At 42.2% G+C, this 22423-nt stretch overlaps 1 protein-coding gene across 1 annotated transcript in view; it reads left to right on the top strand.

Moving 5' to 3' along the window:
• The window catches only part of SPTBN5 (spectrin beta, non-erythrocytic 5), a 1776766-nt gene that overhangs the window by 1687548 nt on the left and 66795 nt on the right, over positions 1 to 22423 (top strand). Inside the window, exons 67-69 of the mRNA XM_085627084.1 lie at positions 9158 to 9249; positions 11325 to 11410; positions 11869 to 11929. Of these exons, the coding sequence (XP_085483210.1) occupies positions 9158 to 9249; positions 11325 to 11410; positions 11869 to 11929 (239 nt within the window). The remainder of the gene's footprint in view (positions 1 to 9157; positions 9250 to 11324; positions 11411 to 11868; positions 11930 to 22423) is intronic.

The following is a 22423-nucleotide window of genomic DNA, read 5'->3' as shown; positions in this document are numbered from 1 at the left end:
CACCAGACCGCATTCAGTTAATAGCTAACATGCCAATACCCAAGACACAAAAGGAGGTGCGGGCTTTCATAGGCCTCACTTCATACTGTAGACAGTGGATCCCGCAATATGCATTTCTAGCAAAACCACTCATTCAGTTGACAACCCAGGAGGCAGCCACATCGACTGTTCTCCCTTGGACTCAGGAACATACACAAGCTTTTGAAAGCCTAAAGAAAGCTTTATGTCAAGCACCTGTTTTAGCAACGCCATGTTACAGAAAACAGTTTACACTCTTTGTTACAGAACGCGGAGGTACTGCTTTGTCAGTACTCACACAGGAACAAGCAGGAGCACACAAACCATGTGCTTATTTTTCCAGTACATTAGATCCCGTAGCTCAGGCTTTGCCTGCATGCCTGAAATCAGTAGCAGCGACAGCTTTAGCAATCAGACAAAGCGATGCCATAGTGTTAGGACATCCATTGACAGTTCAAGTACCACACACAGTAGAAGTCCTTGTGAATAGAACGCAAACACAACACTTGACTATAGCACGACTTACAGGGTATGAACTTACATTGTTTCAGCCACATATAGAAATCAGACGCTGTAACACATTGAATCCTGCCACACTTTTGCCAGTAACCGGAACAGACCCACTAGCTCATGACTGTATTGAAGTTATTACTATAACGACAAAACCCAGACAAGACTTGACAGATGTCCCATTGTCAGATCCAGACCTGACGTTGTATGTAGATGGTTCATGTATGAGAACAAGTACAGGAGAGTTAGTGGCTGCTTACGCAGTCACAACAGATACTGAAGTCATTGAAACTAATCGTATCAATACTTTGTCAGCTCAAGCCGCAGAGCTCATCGCTCTGACACAAGCCTGTATTCAAGCCACAAGTAAAAAAGTCAACATATACACTGATTCACGTTATGCATTCGGAGTCGTACATGACTTCGGCGTGCTGTGGCGAGAGAGAGGTTATTTAACTTCCCACGGTGCCCACATTCAGCACGGACCCCTCATTCATGCCTTATTAGATGCAATACATCTACCTACCGCAATATCAATTATGAAATGTAAAGCTCATACGAAAGTTACTGATATCATTTCTCAAGGCAATGATTTAGCCGACAGAACAGCTAAACAGACTGCTCAAACCCAAACATCCGACATGACAAAGACAATAGTCCCGATGCCGACACATTGTATGACAGTTAAAGATCCTACTCTTGACGTAATTGACATACAGACACATGCTACACCAGACGAAATAAAGAAATGGACTGAATTAGGAGGGATCCAAACGGACCAAGGATGGATGATGAAAGAAAAGTCTGTATGGTTCCTTCCTGATTCAATGGTCCAAGTCATTATTAACACTATACATAGTCCAGCACATCTAGGAGAAAAAGCTATGCTAGACAGCATTCAACACATTTGGTTCAATAAACATTTACGAGCAGCAGCCAAACAAAAAGTCCGTACCTGTATGATCTGTTGCCAGTACAACCCAGGAAAAAGTGTTCCCGTAGAACAGGGTGGATTTCATCCTCCTGATCACCCTTTTGAAGTCCTCCAGATGGATTATATCCAGATGGAACGATGTCGAGGATTCAAATATGTTCTCGTAGTTGTCTGCGCTCTGTCCCGTTGGACGGAGGCATACCCGGTTTCAGATTACACTGCCCCGACCACTGCCAAACAGTTAGTTCGAGAATTCTTCCCACGCTACGGTTTACCACGTCTTGTCTACTCAGATAACGGCCAGCCGTTCTCATCCGAATTAATGAAACATGTTTCACTTCTGCTAGGATATCAGTGGAAATTCCACTGTGTTCGACACCCCGAGGCAGCAGGTCTCGTAGAAAGACATAATCAGATACTGAAAATCAGACTGTCCAAAATATGCAGAGAGAAAGGGGTCGACTGGATAGTAGCATTACCAGTTGCACTCTTTTACATGAGAATGGTAGCACACTCTAGAACAGGGCTATCCCCGTATGAGGTGATCTTCGGCAGACCACCAAATATGTGGGGGACGCCTATACCACGCAAAATAACTGATATTGACTGTAATATGCTGACAGATTACTTGGCTTCCTTGATGTCTGCACTACAATCTTGTCGTTCACAGGTTGCTGCAGCATTTCCCGACAACACTGAGGTGAAACCCCATGACGTAGTTCCGGGTGATATTGTATTTGTGAAAAATTTCGACCGAAAGACTCAGCTGGAGCCCAGGTGGAAGACACCCAAGTTGGTTCTGCTAACCACAAGGACAGCCGTGAAGATCGAGGGCCGCAAGGGCTGGATTCATTCAAGTCATATCAAGAAATTTCATGGACAATCCTCGGATATAGACATTGTGCCCTGCACTCCCTCACAGACTGATTCAAAACTTCCTTTGGTGGAAAAAACTGAAAGCGAACTCTACAAAGTTAAGTTGAGGCCCAGAACGTCAGACGGTTTGATTGTTTAAGTCCTCTCCTAGGTGAAGCGGTTGAATCTGTCTCTGACATGTATCCTCTAGACCTGAATCATGGACAGTCGCGAAAAATGATGAAACGACAGGCGTATTGTAAATCACTGCGTAGCCATTGTATAGTGACATTATTAATTTTGTTTTCCTTAAGTCTTTTAATAATTATTACAAGTATGTTGTTGCACATATATTACCCTATTGCCAGAAATGTTCACAATGTTATTGCAGAACATTCTTTTAGTGACTTACCCCCGCATGAATTGTCTGCGCAATAACACTTTCATTAGTATGTTACATCATTCCCATCAGACTAGTAATGCAACTAATTGTTGGGTGTGTGGCCGACTCCCTCCCTATCAGAATTATGAAGGAGTCTTGCCTTTCTTTCCACACCCATTTACACATAATGGCTCCTGTGGAGCATGGTTTAGTTTAATCAATTCCATAGACTCAGACACAGCAGTTTACCAAGATCAGTGGGTATGGGGAAACCTGAACCTAGTTTTACTCAAGGTCTGCTATCCTGACAAGGAGGGTCGCCCCAAAAGAACAGGAACTGATCTAGAAAATGAAGTATATGGATTAGGTAATTTTACACCTAATCTCATGATTCTAAATGTCGTATCCGAAGTTGAACTAGTCTTACCCACCATGTCAGTATTCCCAGCAAAAGGTGAATTGTGTGTAAGAAAGGTTGGTTCCATACATATGGGCCATAGTCAATGCACTACTACAGTAGAATTCAGTGATCAAGGCAAATCTTCATTCAGAGCTTATCGCCACTCCTACTTTATATGTGGTCAGACTGCATATATGCGTCTACCTCTAGATTGGGATGGTACCTGTTATATTGCATTCCTTTTGCCACCTGTTTTCCTAGCTCCTCCTGATTATTATAAAAATATTCATTTAGTACACAATAGAGAGCGGAGAGATCTCCCAATTGTCGATTATACTGAGACGGCATGGGACAAGTATGTAGATTTCAATAAAGGCATCTTTCCCTATATAGGTACAGTTACCAATAGTAAGCTGATACGTAGATTAACTAGAACCCTTGAAGCAGTAGTGAATGAAACTATTTCCGCCTTAGGCAATTTAACAGAAGAGCAGTCTGCTATGCGGATTGTTGTGCTTCAAAATCGTCTTGTCCTTGACGTCATCCTGGCTGATAGGGGCGGAGCTTGTAGGGTCATCGGATCAAGCTGCTGCGTATTCATACCAGAGAATTCGCCATCTGTATATAAAGCTATAACTCGCCTTCACAAGATTGTAAGCCAGATACACCAGAATCCAGGCACCTGGACTTGGTCCAGTTGGTTTTGGAGTGTGATATCAGCCTGGGGATGGAGAGTTCTATCCTTCCTAGGTATTGGCCTTCTCATACTATTCAGTTGCTGTCTATGTCTACAATGTGGACCAGCGATTTGTGGTCTGTGTGCCACATCGTGTATTCCACCACCAAGATTTCATTCAAGATCCCGGAAGAAGAAAGAAGAACAAATGATGCTATATGAACAGATCAATGGATTAATGAAGATTGATATCTCTTAACGGGCAAGTAGGGGACAAGGAGGGAATGTGGAAATATGGATTTTTCTGGTCAGTTATGTCCCCTATCTTGGACCCCAACGGTTCTATGTGCATGTCACAAGTACATGTATGTTCCCTCCAGTTCCAGTTATGAAGACGCAAATACATGTGCGTCCACCGTCAACATGTCCTCTGTCAGATCCGCCATGAATAGGCCGGATATTCCATTCCTAAGTACAAAAGGCCACCGGCTTTATATGGCTCACTTATGCCATTTTACAGTCCAGGCAAGTAGGCCCTGATTCTGTCATCAAAACTCTCCTTGCTTTCTGCCTCTGAAAGTTCCAGTCTGAGCCTGCATCTGTGACCATGAACTTTGTCTCATTCTCTGCGCGGCTCACGAAGCCTGACATCAGCTTATTCTCTGCCAAGAACTGTATTTCACCTTCGAGTTATCTGCTTCCCCCTCAGCCGATGCATTCCTGCCTAGTAGTTTAAGTAAACATTCTTCCAGTTACCAAGCAAAGGGCCCGGCTTCTCTGCCCTCATGCAAGTAATTCATAGTCCTGTTACTATGGAAGATTCCTGCCCTCGCATTTAGTGTAGACACTTAGACGCTTGTACACGCACGCACAGTCAGTATAGAATAGATTCTGTTCGAGAGTCCTTCTTTATGGATAACATAGTTCTTTAAACATAGGATGTTAGATATGATTTGGGATTAGGTTGACTTGACCCCTCAGACTTCTTGTCTCCACATGTAGAGCTAAATGTCAAGTCCCCTTCACCCCCTAGTTACACGTCAATTACACGTCATGCTGCTGCGCGCGCATCCATGCCAAGTATTATCTTATAGATCCACCTATAGGTGACATCACCACCAATTATGTTCCTTTTTACTCCTTGTTCCACCCATTTTCGGTTACGCAGACAATTCGTCATTTTCCTTATCAATTGTTACGCCTATTGCATTCGCTTCATTGTAATGTATGTATTATAAAAGCCATTTCATGTCAATAATGTGTGTGCTTCACTTCCTGAACCTTCGTGGTGACGGAACATTGGGAGCAACCGATTATAATCGAGTTAATGGAATAAAGCCCATTCCGAACCTCTAATACCACGGATTCTGCCTCTCATTTTACTGAGCTATTTTATTATGTTCCTGTATCAAATTCAGTCCCGGTAAAGGAAAATTATTTACCACAGCAGGACAAGTCAAAGTTGCCACGAATGGAAACTAAATCAATCCATTCTGAACACAATCTTGCAAAAATGGGGCAAGCCCACACCAGATCTATTTGCATCGCAGGAGAATCGGAAATGCTGCTTTTATGCAAGCTGGAACCCTCAAGAAGGGTTGTGGGGGGAATGTGTTTTTGATCAGGTTGTCAGGGATCCCCCTCATCGGGAGCGGCTCCTCCATTAGAGCGAAGGAACGTAGCCCCACTAATAAAACCTCTCTAACCCAGCCATCTTAGACAGCTGTGTTGAGAGCAAGCACAGGCCTCCAGTGCCTTGAGAGTGCTGAGGGGGAGGCCGCTACCTCGAATCCTGCTACTGCTCTCATGCTGGTTACCCGCATGAGAGCAGCGCCAGGATTGGTTAAGGGAGTTGGCTGGGGTGCGATCTGGAGAGGAGAGGAGAAGAACACCGGAGCGAGGATGACATGTCATGCAGCAAGCAAGAGCAAGGTGAGTGAATTTTTATTTTATTTATTTTTAACATAGGCACCTTAGAGGTAGCACACATGCATGCACCCATTTGCCCGCCTCATCACTCTCCATAGTTGCCAGCCGCCACTGCCTCTCATACCCAGGCTCCTCAGAAAGATGAAGAGGAAACCGAGTCGGATGGTAGTAATTGCTCCACAGTGGCCCAGACAACGCTAGTTCACTGTCAGAGGAGAATCAGATTCAGCTGGAACCTCAGAAGGATTTGCTATTGATGAGCCGCAAGCAGGTGCTTCATCCAAACCCCTACTTCTCTGCACTTATTGGCCTGGCTCCTGAATACCATGAGCTTCAACATTTAGATATCCCATAGTACTGCAGAGATTTCCTTGCAACAGTCAGAACATATAACACTTACAAGACATATCGACTATAATGGAAGCGCTTCTGCTTCTGGTGCCAAAAGTCAAAAATTCACCCTATATTAGCACCTCCATAACAGGTCTTACTATACCTACTCTCTTTGGCTAGATCAGGCCTAGTTCACTCTTTGGTTAAAGTACACTTAGCACCCATTTCAAGATACCAAAGAACTTCTGGATCCCCTTTGTTATGGCCTAACAGTTTATAGCACAGTTTCTTAAAGGTTATTCAGAGTATTCCCTCAGATAAAGTCTCTGCTGCCAACCGGGCAACTTAACACAGTACTGTCACAATTAATGAAGTGCTCTTTAGAACCTCTTCCCAGGGCTGAGATAAAAGTCTTAAACTGGAAAGTAGTGTTACTCCTAGCCTTGACATCTGCCAAAAGAGTGAGTAAGATACAATTGTTCATTGTCAAGGAACCTTTCTTACAGTTTAAGGATGCTGCTGCGATGCTAAGGACTAATCCCAAGTTAATTCCTAAAGTTTAGATGGATTTTCATCTGAACAACCCTAAGGTGCTTACGGCGTTTTTTCAAATCCGAAGACAGCTGCGGAAAAGACACTCCATATGCTAGCTATAAGAAGATGCTTAAAGTTCTATTTGCATCATACAGAGCAGTTATGGACCACAGATCAAATATTAGTCGTATACAGACACCAAAACAAAGGAGGTCCGGTTCCCAAGGCAAGCATAGCAAGATGGATATGAGCAGCTATTCAGTTCTGTCACTTTAAGGCTGGTAGGCCCTTGAGGGAAAAGACTAAGGCGCACACTACAAGAGCGGTCTCTACAACAACCATCCTGTTTGCTGGAGTGCCTATCAAAAGCATATGCTGTGCAGTAACTTGGAAAAAAAGGCATATGTTTATTCAACATTATTGCTTGAATTTGTCGCAATGCAGTGATGCAGCTGTGGGACAAGCAGTGTCACACCATCCTTGCCAATAAGGTGAGCCTTACATGATGATATTTGTACCTATCATTCTCTATTGTGATAGATAAACATGATATTATAGTTTATTATATAACTGCTAACTGTTCTGATTCAAGCATGTGAATCTATGAAAGATCCAATACTGGAGAAAACATGTGTTACCTACATGTAACTCTTGTTGTCCTGTATTGGTATCTGTTAAAGATTCACATGTGACCCACCCTCCTTCCCATAGAGGCTCTCCTTCTTGTAAGTGGCGAATCTGAGGGAAGATCCCTCTGCAGGGAATGTTCTAGAGGGTGCTATCTCCTGATTGGCTGGAGTTTGGTTCTTTATAAATGATGTAGATAAGCCAAATGTCAATGTCCTTTGCCATTATAAGCATGTATACTACTTCTACTGCTTCAGAAGGTACAGTGGGACTCCCACCTCGATGACGGGGAATGATTCAAGCATGTGAATCTATGAAAGATACCAATACTGGAGAACGAGAGTTACAGGTAAGTAACAAATGTAATCTTTTTCCTGAGGTATAGAGTGTAGAAGCCTACATTAACCACTTTGTTATTTTGTGTATATGATTGAGGAAGTTATTCATCCAGATGCCTAGGTTTTTATTTGATTGACTGGAGTTGACAGGGCCCTCCCTCCATAGGCCCCTTTTCTTTCCAGTAGGATGTTACTGAAACTTCTCCCCCTCACTTCAGAGTTAAGGGTGAGTTTAAAAATGAGCTGTGGCTTGTAAAAAGTGCTGGCATGGCTTCTCAGTAAGTTAAACAAGGTTCATGGTACAGGTTAAGGAGAAATGGTGACAGGTCACACCCTGGGAAACACCACATTTTTGATGGCACCATGCAACATATGTGGTTGAAGAATGACGATTTGCTGTCTGTAATAACTCGCAGCAAGCTAGGTGATTGCCTCCAATACCGCCCTCTTCTAGCTTTTTAAATAGGATCTTATGGTGTTAAATGCTGATGAGCGATCTAATGTAATTAGGGCTCCAAAACTGCCACCTTTAGCAAAAGGGCATAGATTGTCTAGTTTTGCCGCAATAATTGATTCAGTACTGTGCTGTGGTCGAAATCCAGCCTGTTTGTCTTGACTATATAACAGTTTGAAGTTGTTTTCTGATCACCTGTTCCAGAATTTTCAACAAGTAGGGGAGAATGGGAATATGTTAAAAGGTAGACAAATTTGTGGAACTGGTGAGGGGTTCTTGAAGTAGAGGAGTGAAGACTGCTTTTTTGTGGAACTACACCTAAGGTTAATGGGTCCCTTCTGGCAAATGTCAGTGTGGGTAGGATAGTTGGTTAAAGAGTTTTTTGCTTCATGGTGTTAGATGGTAATGCATCTAAGGTTTTGCATTTATGAACTAGCTCCATACCTTCTGCTGTTCCTTCAGTAAAATTATTTAACAAGGTCCCTGCGGTGCTGCTAGTTGATATTATTGTTGTGTTGATAGAGTTATATGCCTCTGCTCTACGGTGGTGTGAATATAATGTCCTTTCGAGGACAAAGGCAGTCAATCTCATTACAGAACGTTTTGGCTAAAAGGTAGATTTTTTTAGCTTCCGAGGTATCTAACTTATAAATGTTTTTTCTGTTGGCATCTGAAAGTTGTTAGGCGAGATCATAGTGCATCTGAAAGTTGTTAGGCGAGATCATAGTTGGCTTTTTTCTCTTCTATGATAAGCCACTTTGCCTTTTGACTATGTTCGCACTATATAAAACCACATACATACATACAGGTGGTTTGTAAAATCTTAAATGTTTAATCAGCTAAGTAAGACTGATTGAGTAAGTTAAGAAATGTATGTCGCACAACGTTGCAGACCAAGCTGTCTTGAATCACTATACAATTGAAACCTCATAAGTCTCATGAGACATTAAGAGGACGAGAGATAACTGTCCCTTGTCATCCAATTCCAACAGAAAATGATATGTGTCAAAGGTGTGAATAGTAACATCCATTCTATAACATTGCTCAAATACACTCCAGAATGGACATCAGTGAATAGATGCTTGTGCTTTGGAATCATTGCAAGGAAGCTCAGAATCTCATTCGGAAACTGAGGTGGTAATTCTTGTTTTTTTCACTTCCCTGTAGAATGTGGCACACGTGCCCCCGATAAATACGGCTGGTGCCCAATGTGAAACAGTGCTGGATCACCCAAGGAAAGAAAACACCTTCAGCCTTAGGTGAATAATGGTGATATTTAATTTCATATTATCTTGAGTAATAGTTTGTTCATAATAATTTGTGTAAGGTACTAATGGCAAAATATGTAAGTCATGTTTTGAAGAATTCCTCATTAGCACCTTTTTAATGTCTTTTCTGTATAGTCAGCATATGTAATCTAAACCTTAGAAAGGGAACGGCTAATCATGAAGTATTATCCAGAATACACAATAAACCAGATACAATGTAGGGTTGGGCAAAGATTTTCTCCAGAATACACAATAAACCAGATACAATGTAGGGATGGGCAAAGATTAAAACATCATCCACAAAGTTTGGAATGCTCACGGTTCAGGTAATCTTTGCTTGTTGGAAATGTTTTGAACAAAAATATATTTTAGCAAGATATTTTTTTTACAAAACATTTTTGCAAGTAGCTTCTCTCAGGAAAAGTGGTCTTTTCATGAATAGCTTTTCACTCATATACGTACTTTTAACACACATTTTCTCCTGATTTTTTTTTTTTTTTAACTTTGCAAAATTTGTAAGATCCATAACAAACTTATAACTGAGAATTGACTAAGATATGGAGAAAAACCTTGGCACGCCATTATTGCAGTATCAGCATAGAACATAGGATAAAATGGTACCGGTCAAGAAATTAGTCATCACACTTGCGATAAACAACCATCTACTGATGAAACTGAAATCTGCAAGGCTTCCGTTTAGCTTTTTACACCTGCAGTCAGGCATGCTCACAACCTAGTTTTGGCCTATTCAGGCCTGTTCCATCCATGACAGAGATATTCAAAGAATATGTGTTTTTGAACAGGAACATTTTGCTATCCTAAATCTATATCCTAATGCTGAAGCATCAATCCAGTGAAATAAAGCTTGTACCTTACACTCAAACTCATTTCACAATGTGGTGGTTTGGAATTCACAAGAACAGAGGTACTCTTTTAATTTTTCTGGATACTGAGTTCTAATCACCCAGGTGTGAGCCACTGACATTTCTTTAGTTGCTGAAGTACTCTTTCATTTTCTATTGTGTCTTTGTTACTCCACCTGTATATGAAATGTGATTCATTGTAGTTTTTTTTATATCAGCAGAACTGCAGATAGTGAAAACATGTGTACAACCTGAACTCCTAATCAGTAACTCTTGTTAGTAAACATCTATCCAGCCACCCCATCCCTTGCATCAGTTGAAATATCATATCTACCCCTCCTGTGTTTAATAATTATGAAGGTATCCTAAATTAAATTGACCTTGGTCAGTTTGGGTTACCCACTAAGATGGGGGGGGTGTTGCAGTGAGCACTCATTGGAAGTATATGTATTTCCCCTTTTCACCACTTCTTCTGTCCTTTCCTCTCCCCAGTCATGGGCTCTTTTACCTGCCCCATGCTCCTTGTACAACACCCACTTCCACTCACCACTTCTCTGTCCATTTTAAATATTTGTCTGAGGGCCAGGCATTTGCAAAACTCTACATACATATTATTTTTAGTTTTTTTGCCCAATCATGCACTTACTTTTCACTTTTTCTTCAAATTTTAATTTACTGTTGTAAAGTTCCTATCTGCCATGTTAGAAAAGTAAATTTAAACTGGCAACCAAGCATCGCAACACATGCGCACTTAAATGTCACATCACATGTGTTCAATCGCATCAGAGATGCTTGGATGCGCATGGATGTCCATCTTGTAATGTGTTTTCTTTAATAGAAAACTCATTGCACGATTGCTAGTCGTGTGTACATGCATCTCTATATATGCATTCACATGAATATGTCAAAAGCTAAGCCTTTAGTTGCTTGTTTACTTTAGTCACTTTTATAATATTGATTTGATGGAAACAATTATGATTAACCAATCCAAGTTTTCGACCTACACACATTTTCGTATTGCTCTTCAACCCTCATTCTGTACTGGAGAAGTTGTTACTAGGTGGTAGGTGGCAGTAGAAGCATCATCATCCCTGCCATAGCAGTGATTTGAAGAAGTTGATCATAGATGGAGGAGATATGCATACATGTCTAATTCATAAATGTAGTTGATTAATGTTGTTTTGCATTTTCATTTATTTGTAGACTTGACGATGGAGCAGAGTATCTCATTTCTGCACCTTCAGCAAAAAAAATGGATATTTGGATACAGGCTCTTCAGAAGAAAAGAGGTAACTCTTACATAGATGTATGGAAAAAGTCTTGGAGCTCAAACCTGAATGGTATTTTGAGTCTGCTTCCTGGAATAAATATATTTTTTTTTCATTTATGTTGAAAATATACAAAAAGGGAGAACACTTTAAGTGAGAAATTAATGTAAGAAAATAAGTTCTTTAAGTGGAAGGCACAACAATTTTGAAAACAGTTTGTGATAAATGTTCTACAATTTTAACCATCCTAAAAATTATACCTCTGGTAAAACATATCTGCCTATTCTAGCTTTAATTACACTGCTTTAGAGTAAGAATGATTGTTTTATTTCATTCTAAATTACATTGTAATAAGTTATTCTATTATGATACATTTTTCTTTTTTTAAATACTTGACAGTTTTTATTTTAAAGGCTTTAAAAAAACACAGCATTTACCAATATGTTGTTTGCATTTTTTTCCATCTATTGATTTGATAGTGGAAAACAACATGGAGGGGATGGATATGCCGGTCACCGTTAATTCACTACATCGTCCCAGGTTAGCATGACCCCTGCATCTTAGATTGTCATATGATTCTTTTATGAATTTGTTTACAAGATTTACTATGAAAAGACATTTTTCCTAGGCATTTACACCTCAAGGAATGTGGACCATGTACATTTATGCATGTGTAATTGCTTACAAATGTCACTAGTCATGAAAAGCAGAAACTGTGGCAGCATTGCAGGAGAAATTCTGGAATTTTTCGAGATTTCCTAGAAATTGTAAATCTACTTCAAGTCCAGGAGTAAGCTTGTGAGGGAAAAAATTCAATTTGTGTATTAAGAATTGTGTCGGAACGTTCTCAGCTTTTACTGGGATCTAAAACACTACACACTGTAATGTCTATTCTGTGAACCAATACTGTACAGGTCCAGTCTAACACATTGTCAGACTTTTATTCCAGAGGTGTAGTGAAGGTCCTTTCCTAGTAAAGCTGCAATACCCTTTTTCAATTACAAAATATATTCTCTTCCAGGGGATCCTCGTCAATAGTCATAAGCACTGAAATAGTTCCACCCACGTGTGAAGTATCATATGTATATATATATATATATATATATATATATATATATGTGATACTTCACACGTGGGTGGAACTATTATATATATATATATATATAAGTAGATATATATAGATGTATGTGTGGGTGTGTATATGTTTAATGACCATGTACATATTACTTCACATTAATACATATATATATATGTGTGTGTATATATATATATTTATACTCCAGTATTGGAACTTTCATAGATTCACATGCTTGAATCATTCCCCGTCGTTGAAATGGGAGTCTTCGGTACCTTTCATATAGTAGTACCATGATAGGTATAGACTAGAAAATAGACCTAGGCCTCTTAGTTTAGTAACCTATCATAGTCATTATTAAAAAAGAGACCAAAGATTTGCCTTAACCATTCAGCATGAATCACCCTTTAGAACTCTCCTGAGAGAAGCTCAGTACCTCAGATTTTCTACCGCACGTTGTGCTAGGGAGTCTCCTCTGAGCTTTGCTCAGCTTTTCTCAATCTACAACTTCTGACAGAAGATTTCTGGACTTCATTCTTCAGGAAAGCAATTTAATTTGATTTATACTCTTGGACAGATATATATTCCAGTCTTTTATATCTGTTTGTTTGACTCTAAATCTAACTGAACTATGTCAGAGAAGGCAACAAGGCTATCTTCAGAGAGTGCGCCACTTTCTTGAAGAAGATTTTGAATGTAGAAGACCCTCACAAAGACCGCATTTATTGTTTGTACCCATCCTAAAAAGCGTCAAAGTGCAAAATATGTTGCACTTTTTCAAATAAGATTTTCATAGACCGTGAAGGATGTCTTCTCATTTGGCTCTAAAAGATGAAAACCAGGTCTGATCCTATGTCAGACTCTGAAAGCGAGTAGTCTACTTCTTCAAAAATTTCCCGCAAAAGTGAGAGTGATTCTTCACACTCAGATATGGAGCCGTACACCAAATGCGCCAAGAAGTGCTCTCATGAATCTTCTACACAGGGCAAAAAAGGTTCTCACAAAAAAGACCAACTGTCCAAGGCTGTATCTGAGCCAAAAATGCCACCTTCAGAGCTCAAATCGACTTTCAAAAGACCTTTTTCTAACAGGTCGTCGGCGAGCTCTCTGCCAACAAAGAAAAGTTGGTCAGCACCGTCAATGACGAAAGGCTGCACTTCAGGAACGTCGACTACTTTCTCTACTGCCCTCTCATCATTGACGACATCTCTATCGTCGTTGACTCAGGCTCCAATTTCATCAACCATTCCTCTGTCATCATCATGTAGGGTGGTTGACCCATTGTCGACGAAGCACTCGTCTTTAAAAATTAAGCTGATGTTGAAATGGTCGACAGAGAAGCTACCGGTGATGATTTCATCGTAATCAATGGATAAACCAGGGTGGACGAAGATACCACTGCTGACGAAGACACCACGGTCGATAAAGGCACAGTCAATGCCGTCGAAGAAGTCACCACCGTCGACGAAGTCACCATCAACAAAAATGAAGATATTGGAAGTGAAGAGTTTGTCGGCAGCTTCACCATCGGCGAAAGCCCTCTCGTTGATGATGTTTCATTTTCTGCTAAAATGACTGTCAACGACCAAATCGCCATCACAGATACGTTTTTATGCAGACAACCACTACTGCTCCACTGGGAAGCGACATTACACCAGAACATGCTTCCCCCAGTAAGATTATGCCTCTTTTACTCACTCATCTCCTGGAGAAGGGAGATTCAGAAGAGGAAGGCCTGTTTGGAGACGCGTCTAGTCCATTAGAGTTACACGAAGTGTCAGCCGGATAATGACGACGAGGATGAGCAACAATATTATGGTCAGGCCTATTATGCCCAACCTGAACCAGGCCATCAGCAGTAGCAAGAAGAGATGGTGACAGTGCCATCTGCCTTACTCTCATATCTGCAATTTATGCTAAAAGATTACCGCCAGCGCTGCCCACTTCAGTGTCTGTTACCAAATCTCCATCTCCACCGGTGGGGTCACCAGTACAAGTGACTACTCCTACCATGCTTTTAGTTCCAAATGCTACACAGTCTATTCCTCTCCAAGAACCGATCTCTTCGGATGAAGAGAGGGAGGAAGGAGAACTTTGCGACACGGCCACGGAATGGCACAGCTATATGATGTCTTTACCTGCCTCACCAACGCCTCCTCTGGTAGATTCCCCGCCAGAGGACATAGGGGTATTTCACAATCTGTAGAGCGTGCAGTGAAAAGATTTGCTCTACAAATGCCTTCTAAACAATCTGACTGTTTCTTGTACGATTTTGTGGAACCAATTTGTAAATACGTCAGGGCTATACCCATAATTGATTACATCTGGGAAGAAGGTATTAAGATTATGAAAACCCCAGCCTCTATACCGGCGAAGCTTTGATGCCTTGGCAAAAATTATAGGACCACAGATGACGCGCCAGTGTGTAACACAGGGCACCCAAAACCGGATTCCGTGGTTATACAAGCTGCTCAACGCTGCTCAAAGAATCCTGCAGCACCTCTTTTTGCATCATCTGATAAGGACAGCAGTCGTCTAGATTCCACCAGCAAATGGTTTTCAGCAATGTCAGCACTGACAGTGAGAGCAGTGAATTCTCTGGCAATCCTAAGGCGCTATGATCGCCAGATGTGTTCAGACATTGCTCCCTACATTGACCAACTGCCTAAGGATGCCAAGTACGAAGCAAGAAAGATATTACATAAAGGAGAGAGCGCATCCAATGAGATCATAGATTCTGCAGGTACGTCGCTATCACAGGTTTCAGGCAGTTAGCAGGAGCAGCAGTTCTAGGAAGACAGGGAAGGCTGAAAGCCACCTCATTCCGTCCGGAAGTTCAAAATAAAATCCTGGACCTCCCCTATGACTGAGAAGCTCTTTTTCAAAGCCAAGTGGAGGAGGCCCTCAAAACGATCAAGGCGCACACGGATACCACCAAGTCTTTGGGAACGGTGTAGTTCCGGAACACTCCTTTTTGAGGATCCCGAGGAAGAGGGCATCCTTCCTATAGAGGGGGTCATCAGCAGTACCGATACCCTTCCTATTCCTCGAATACTCAGTCTTACCGGCCCCAATTCCAGCAGAGACAACCACCCCAGACATCCTATGTCAGATCAAATAGGAGAAAAACACCACATACTGGCAATGAGGCTAACTGCTGCAATGATATTATAAAGGCTCCGGCTCCATCTCCTCCTCCCTACATTCTCCTCATTCTTTTCAGTCTCAACCTCCCTACTTTGGAGACAACATTTCCAACTACCTCCACCAATGGCAAACCATTACCCCAGATTGGTGGGTTCTACGCCTAGTACAATTTGGACACACAATAGAGTTTATCCAAAAAACACTAATAATCCCCCCACGTCCCTCCCTCCAGAGATATCGCAAGGCTCTTCAACAAGAGGTCAAAGTCATACTGCGCAAAGCAGTGATAGAAAAGGTCCCGCTCTCCACCAGGGGCAAAGGTTTCTACTCCTGTTTTTTTTATCAGAAAGAAGTTAAGACAGTGGCGACCAATTTTAGACCTCAGGAACCTCAACATCTACTTGATAAAACAATCATTTCGGATGGTCACATTTCAGGAAGTACTAAAGATCCTAAACCAGCACGTTTTCATGACCACCCTGGACTTCCAAGATGCCTATTTGCACATACCCATTTACTCAAAACACAGGAAATACCTGAGGTTTATGATTGCTGGACGCCACTACCAGTTCAGGGTTCTCCCTTTTGGTCCCAAGTCCTCCCCGAGAATTTTTACAAAGTGCCTTAGTGCGGTCACAGCATTTCTCAGACAACATCAAGTCTTTCTATCTGGACAACTGGCTGATCAAGGCACCTTCCAAGACAGCAGCGAGAGCATCCTCGAAAGCCTGCACAACTCTTTTCCAGCGATTTGGTCTTACTGTCAATCTACAGAAATCCATACAGAACCCTTCGCAAACAATTGTCTTTCTAGGAGCCAGGTTAGACACGGTATGCTTAAAGGCATATCCTGTGGAAGAACGACAACAGCGGCTTCTCACTCTAACAAATTCCATCAAAAGAAAGAAGTCTCTTTCGGTCCGACTTTGCAAATCACTCTTTGGGAATGACATACCGGTGATCCCATTCTGTCACCTCAAAATGTGTCCCATTCAAGAGGAGCTGGACAAGCAGTGGGTACGATCCTCTAGCTCCTTTGATGACATCATCAAAGTAACTCCACGCATGCTGAAAGCCTTAAAGTGGTGGACAAGCAAAAGTAATCTGTCAAGAGGCCTGTCCCTACAACAAATAACGGCATCATTGGAAATTACAACTGATGCGTCCTTGGAGGGATGGGGTGCTTACCTCCAAGAACTCCAAGTAAGTGGCAAGTGGCATCGGACTCAAAGACAATCCCACATAAATTTGCTGGAACTGAAAGCAGTGCATCTGACCCTCGAAACTTTTCTTCTCAAACAACAAATTTCAACAGTGCTCGTCCATGCAGACAATATGATGCACTATATAAACAAGCAGTGTGGCACAAGATCTCGTCCACTTTCACGGGAAGCACAGAAGATCTAGGAGTGGGCGATAACTCACAAAATCAGCCTCCGAGTGGAACACGTTCTGGGGAAACAAAATACAGTTGCAGACACACTCAGCAGGCTCACAACGCCATGCCACAAGTGGTAACTAAACCAGCAGACCCTACACAAGATCTTCCTTCACTGGGGCAGAACAGACTTAGATCTATTCTCAACTCTCCAGAACCACAAATGCCGGTACTGTGCAAGTTTGCATCCCCAACTGGGATCATGGGGGAATGCATTTTCAGTTGCATGGTCTGGCATCTTTGCTTACGCATTTCCTACCATTCCTCTCCTCCCAAGAGTCCTCAGGAAGATGAAAGTCAAACCCTTCAAGCTGATTCCCATTGCCCTAGCCTGACCACGTTAGCACTGGTACACAGAATTGCTTCTCCTATCCCAGGTCCAACACATCTGACTTCCAGTTTTTACGAAAATGAACCAAGATCAGATCCTACACTCGGACCCCAGGCACCTCCACTTATCGGCATGGCTCCTGAGTACAATGAGTTCCAGCAGTTTAACATTTCCAGGAAATGTAGATCAATCTTAGCCATGGCCAGGGCTGACAGTACAAACAAATCTTACCACTTCAAATGGAAACGTTTCTGCATCTGGTGCCACCAAGCAGGATACATCCGCTTGTCTCCTCTCGAGAGCAAGTCTTACCATACCTTTTGTATCTGGCACAGTCAGGCTTGGCTCACAGTTCGATAAAGGTACACTTAGCAGCCATTTCCCGTTATAGCACATCACTTTCCTCTCCACCATTTTGTTCTTCTAGAATAATCAAAGTGTTCCTCAAAGGACTATTTTGTGTGTTTCCTCCTATAAGGCCTCCGCCTCCGTCGTGGCAATTGAATACTGTTCTTTCGCAACTAAAGAAACCTCCCTTTGAACCAATTCACAAAGCGGAGATCAAGTTCCTGTCATGGAAGTTGGCTTTGCTCCTTGCCTTGACCTCAACCAGAAGAATCAGCGAAATTCAGGCTTTTATTATAGAGGAACCATTTTTACAATTCAAAATTGACAGAGTTCTCCTCCACACAAATCCAAAATTCATACCCAAGATCCCTTCTGAGTTCCATCTTAATAAGCCTGTGGTACTAAAAACCTTTTTCCCCAAATCCTTCAACAGCAGCAGAGAGGGCTCTTCACTCTGTAGATGTCAAGCTTTGCCTTACGTTTAACCTGCAAAAGACGCAAGCTTTTTTCAAGACTTCTCAACTGTTTGTCGTATACAGTGCCAAGTAAAGTATTTCTCGGTGGATGTCTAGTGCCATTCAATATTGCCATCTGAAGGCAGGCAGACCTTTGTCTTCAAGAGTTCAAGCCCATTCCACTGGGGCTGTATCTGCTTCTCCAGCTTTATTTGTGGGAGTGTCACTTCCTTAAATTGGCCGGGCGGCAACTTGGAAGAATAGATACATATTATACTAGACACTACTGCTTGGATTCAGCAGTCCTAAAAGGCACTGCGGTTGGCCAAGCAGTATTCCGACATCTTTTTCATTAAGGTGAGTCACCCCTGTCTACCCTCCTACCTCTAATGCTTTATCACATTTCCATAGTTCGAGATGATTTTCTGTTATTGCTTAAAGGAATATAGGGGCATATCAACAACAACCGGCGATAATTATCGCTGAGCGCACTTAGCGCTCGGATAATTATCGCCGGCTAGCGCTGATTTTTATCGCTGAGATAGCGTGCTATTAGCAACGCTTATCTCAATAGCGATAAAAATCCTGGTGCTAAGTGGCTAACGTGAGATTATCGCTGGAAACCGAGCGATAATCTCACGTTAGCTTGTTGATAGGGACAGACAAACTTAGCCATGATATCCTCCTTCCATAGGATATCATGGCTAAGTCAGAAAAATACCAGACGTAAAAAAGCAGCGTTAACCGCGGTTAGCGCTGCTTTTTTTGTCTCTAACAGGGTTAGCGATACTCTTGATAATAGGAGAAATGTCGCTTAGCGACATTTCTCCTTTTATTCTACTCTGGAACGCCCCCTTTGCATCTCATTAGAGATGCAAGGGGAAGCGTAGAGTAAAAGGGTGCTAACATGCGAATTTGCATGTTAGCACCCTGTTGTTGATAGGGTGCTAGTTTTAGCTCTGCTTTTTTGGCTTTTAAAGCCAAAAAAGCAGAGATAAAGCCCTTGTTGATATGCCCCATAATTCTTAACTGATCTGATTATTACGCTTATTACACTTGCTAATTGTTGATTGCATGTTGTAGTGATAAAATTATATATCTCTATTAAGACGTTCAATGTTATGGTAAATGTGCTACTAGACTGCTAGCTATTCTGAAACAAACATATGAATCTATGAAAGTTCCAATACTGGAGTAAGAAATGAATTACTTACCTGTAACTGTAGTTATAGATTCACGTGCAACCCACCCTCCTCCCCGGGGGAAGCTCACCATCATCTATCTAAGTATATTAAGGCTAGCACTAGTGCTCAAAAATATGAGGTACACAGCTTCTCTCTGGAGTGTTCTAGAGGGTGATTTATGCTGATTGGTTAAGGCAAAACTTTGTTCTCGTTTTTAATAGTGAGTATGATACGTTACTAAACTAAGAGGCCTAGGCCTTTTTTCTAGTCTATACCTATCATGGTACTGCTATATTAAAGGCAGCGGGGACTCCCATTTTTATGACGGGGAGCATCTGAATCTATGAAGCTTCTAATGATGGAGAACAGTTACAGGTAAGTAAATAATTTCATCTGCAGCCTTTAGATAGGCAAAAAATGGCCATATTACATTGAGTTTTCATTTTGAACAAATACCCAATCACAGAAAATCCTGCCATTAATAAACAAACATTTGCAATGCAATAGGTCTCGCAATTGCGAGATATTGAGCTATTGGCATTGTAAATGACAATGCCTTTTATTTATGTGTTCAAAAAACCTGCAATAATAAAAGGCATTCGTCATTTACAATGCCAATAGGTCAGAATTTCTAACATGCAAGATCTATTGCATTGCAAACGCTTGTTAGAAAATGTCCCAGGGAGAAGTTATCCGTCCACTAACTTAACAAAGCCAATGCACCATCGCGCTCATGTGGCCATAAAGGGCCGGGGCGGCGCATTATGGGAGAGAGCCCTTATCAAACCATCCCTTTCTCAGTGGAAAGGCTTGGGGCCCATGCAATAAGGCTGCAATGTGGCAAACGCATGCTGACCCCATCTTCCGCCCCTGCAAAGCTAAAATAAACAAACTATCAAGAAATTTAGATTACGGAGTTCGCATCTCTGAACCACCCCAAAGTGCCTACATAAAAGAAGCACAAAAACCAGGTTGCTCTCATTAACGTGCTCGAGTTCAGAGGAGCTCTCACATGAGCGAGGTATGCGGCCACACATTTTACTTAAAAACAACCAGTTTCCCGCTTTCTAAGTACAAGAAATTATATTTTCAAAGACCGTCATCATCGCAACTATGACAGATTGGGAACTACAACCGTAGGAAAGGACTGGGATGTTTGTAGGGATGGAGTTTACTCACCGAATAAATACCCCTGTTGTGTGTATGTGTGTGTACACACACATATCCAGGCTTTATCCACAGTTAGATCACATATATGTTAATTTGGGGGGAGGTCTTGCATGGCCGTCCTTTAAACTTCACGATGTCAGACTGCGATACTCGGCTGTATACTGACCTGTTGCCGCAAAACCAGGAGCTGCCTAGACAACCAGACACATACCTGATAAGACAGTCTCTGAAGTCCTTGCTCTTCATGTAGTCAATACCCTTGCAAGCCAGGACTCCGGCCATGGCAGCGGCCGCTGTTAGGTGCTCACATCGGCAACAGCCAAAGCTAGCGCAATCAGCCGGTGTTGGCAGAGGGACTAGCTGAGGCTGTGCACCTGCCCCACAAGTCACGCCCACCCCCTTTCGTTATCTCTTTATGGCACCCTTCGCACAGGGCCCCTAGAACTACGTCACCATTACTTGCAGCAAGAACAAAAAAAATAAAAAATGAAACCGGGCGCCGTGGTAGGGAGAGTGGCGCCCGAGTATGTTAATTAAAACAAGCTGTTGCCATTACAAAATAAACACAAGCTGTTGCCATTATGAACTCAGCAGCGTGTTTATTGTGGCATCGCGCTTTCACTTTAAGTGAAAGCGCAATGCAAAAATGAACACGCAGTTGCTTTTGCTGAACAGGAGTTTAAAAAAAATACCATGAAACCGGGTGCCGTGGTAGGGAGCGCAGTGCCCGAGCGCATTAATTAACAAGCCGTCGCCCTTGTGCGAATGTAAAAAATAAGTGCTCACCCACTCAGTAAAGTAGACAGTCTCAAGCCGCAAGTGAGTGTGAGACCTAATCTCGTTATGTTATATTTTGAGCAATACGGGGAAAGCGGGTATCAGACCCCGAACTAGAATGACTGCATCTGAGAATCGACACAAGGAGGTGGCTCAAGGTATAATGCTGCCGACTTTGGAGCTGGAGAACAGGGTTCGAGCCTGGGGTGGGCTGTATCACGTAATCACATACAAACAAGTAGTCCCTAAATGAATACATAACAGCCAGCAGCGGAACTACACTGTAGTTGGTCGGTGCTGCTTCCTGCAAAACCGAGACAAAACGGAAGTGATGTATCGGAACACCAGCCAATCAATCAGTGAGATAAGAAGAGCAATGACAGATGTAACCAATGCCAAGTAACAAAACAAATAGAAACGAAATGAGTGGAGTTTCACCACTAATACTGATTACTTGATGCCTCATAGAGGCAGCGCATGCGCTGCCTATGCAAGACCTAAAAATGACTATATAAAACGTTTCACAGACCTTTATTCTAAAGGAAAGGGACGATGAGACATTCCTAACCAATGGGATGCCGTTCAAAGAAAAACATAGAAAACCGACTCTGTGCCTTTAAGAACCTCACAGTATCGCCTGTATCCCATCATGCCTCACAGGTGACAATTAAGTCAGTTCATTTTTCTGGCTCCTACTGTTAGGATCCTGGAGCGCTGAGCTCTGCCTTTTTTACAACTTGTCAAGAAAACCACCTTCTACTGTAGAAAGACCAAGGTTGCAGTCAATGGAGGTTCAGATTTTGCCAACAAATTCTGCAGAATCAAGGCATCATTCTCCATCGAAACCCACTGCGCAGTCACTGTTGAACATCTCACCACATTTGTTGGAGAGTTCACAGAGAAGTCCTGTACCTCATACTTTTGACTTGGAGTATTCAAGAACATATTCCCCGTCTAGAGTCACGCCCCATACACCATCGCCTAAAGGGACGCCTTGTCCTAGGTTCTTACCAGGCACAACATCATTTCCTTCAGGCTTCCTTTGTGTAGCCCATACATCTCCTCACAGATCAAGATGCCCACTGTGTCAACGCTCTAGATTCAAGGCA

This window comes from Triturus cristatus, chromosome 9 (assembly GCF_964204655.1).
Source record: "Triturus cristatus chromosome 9, aTriCri1.1, whole genome shotgun sequence".
Lineage (NCBI taxonomy): Eukaryota > Metazoa > Chordata > Amphibia > Caudata > Salamandridae > Triturus > Triturus cristatus.
Note: the sequence above shows the minus strand (reverse complement) of the source record. Positions and strands in the feature narration are given on the sequence as shown.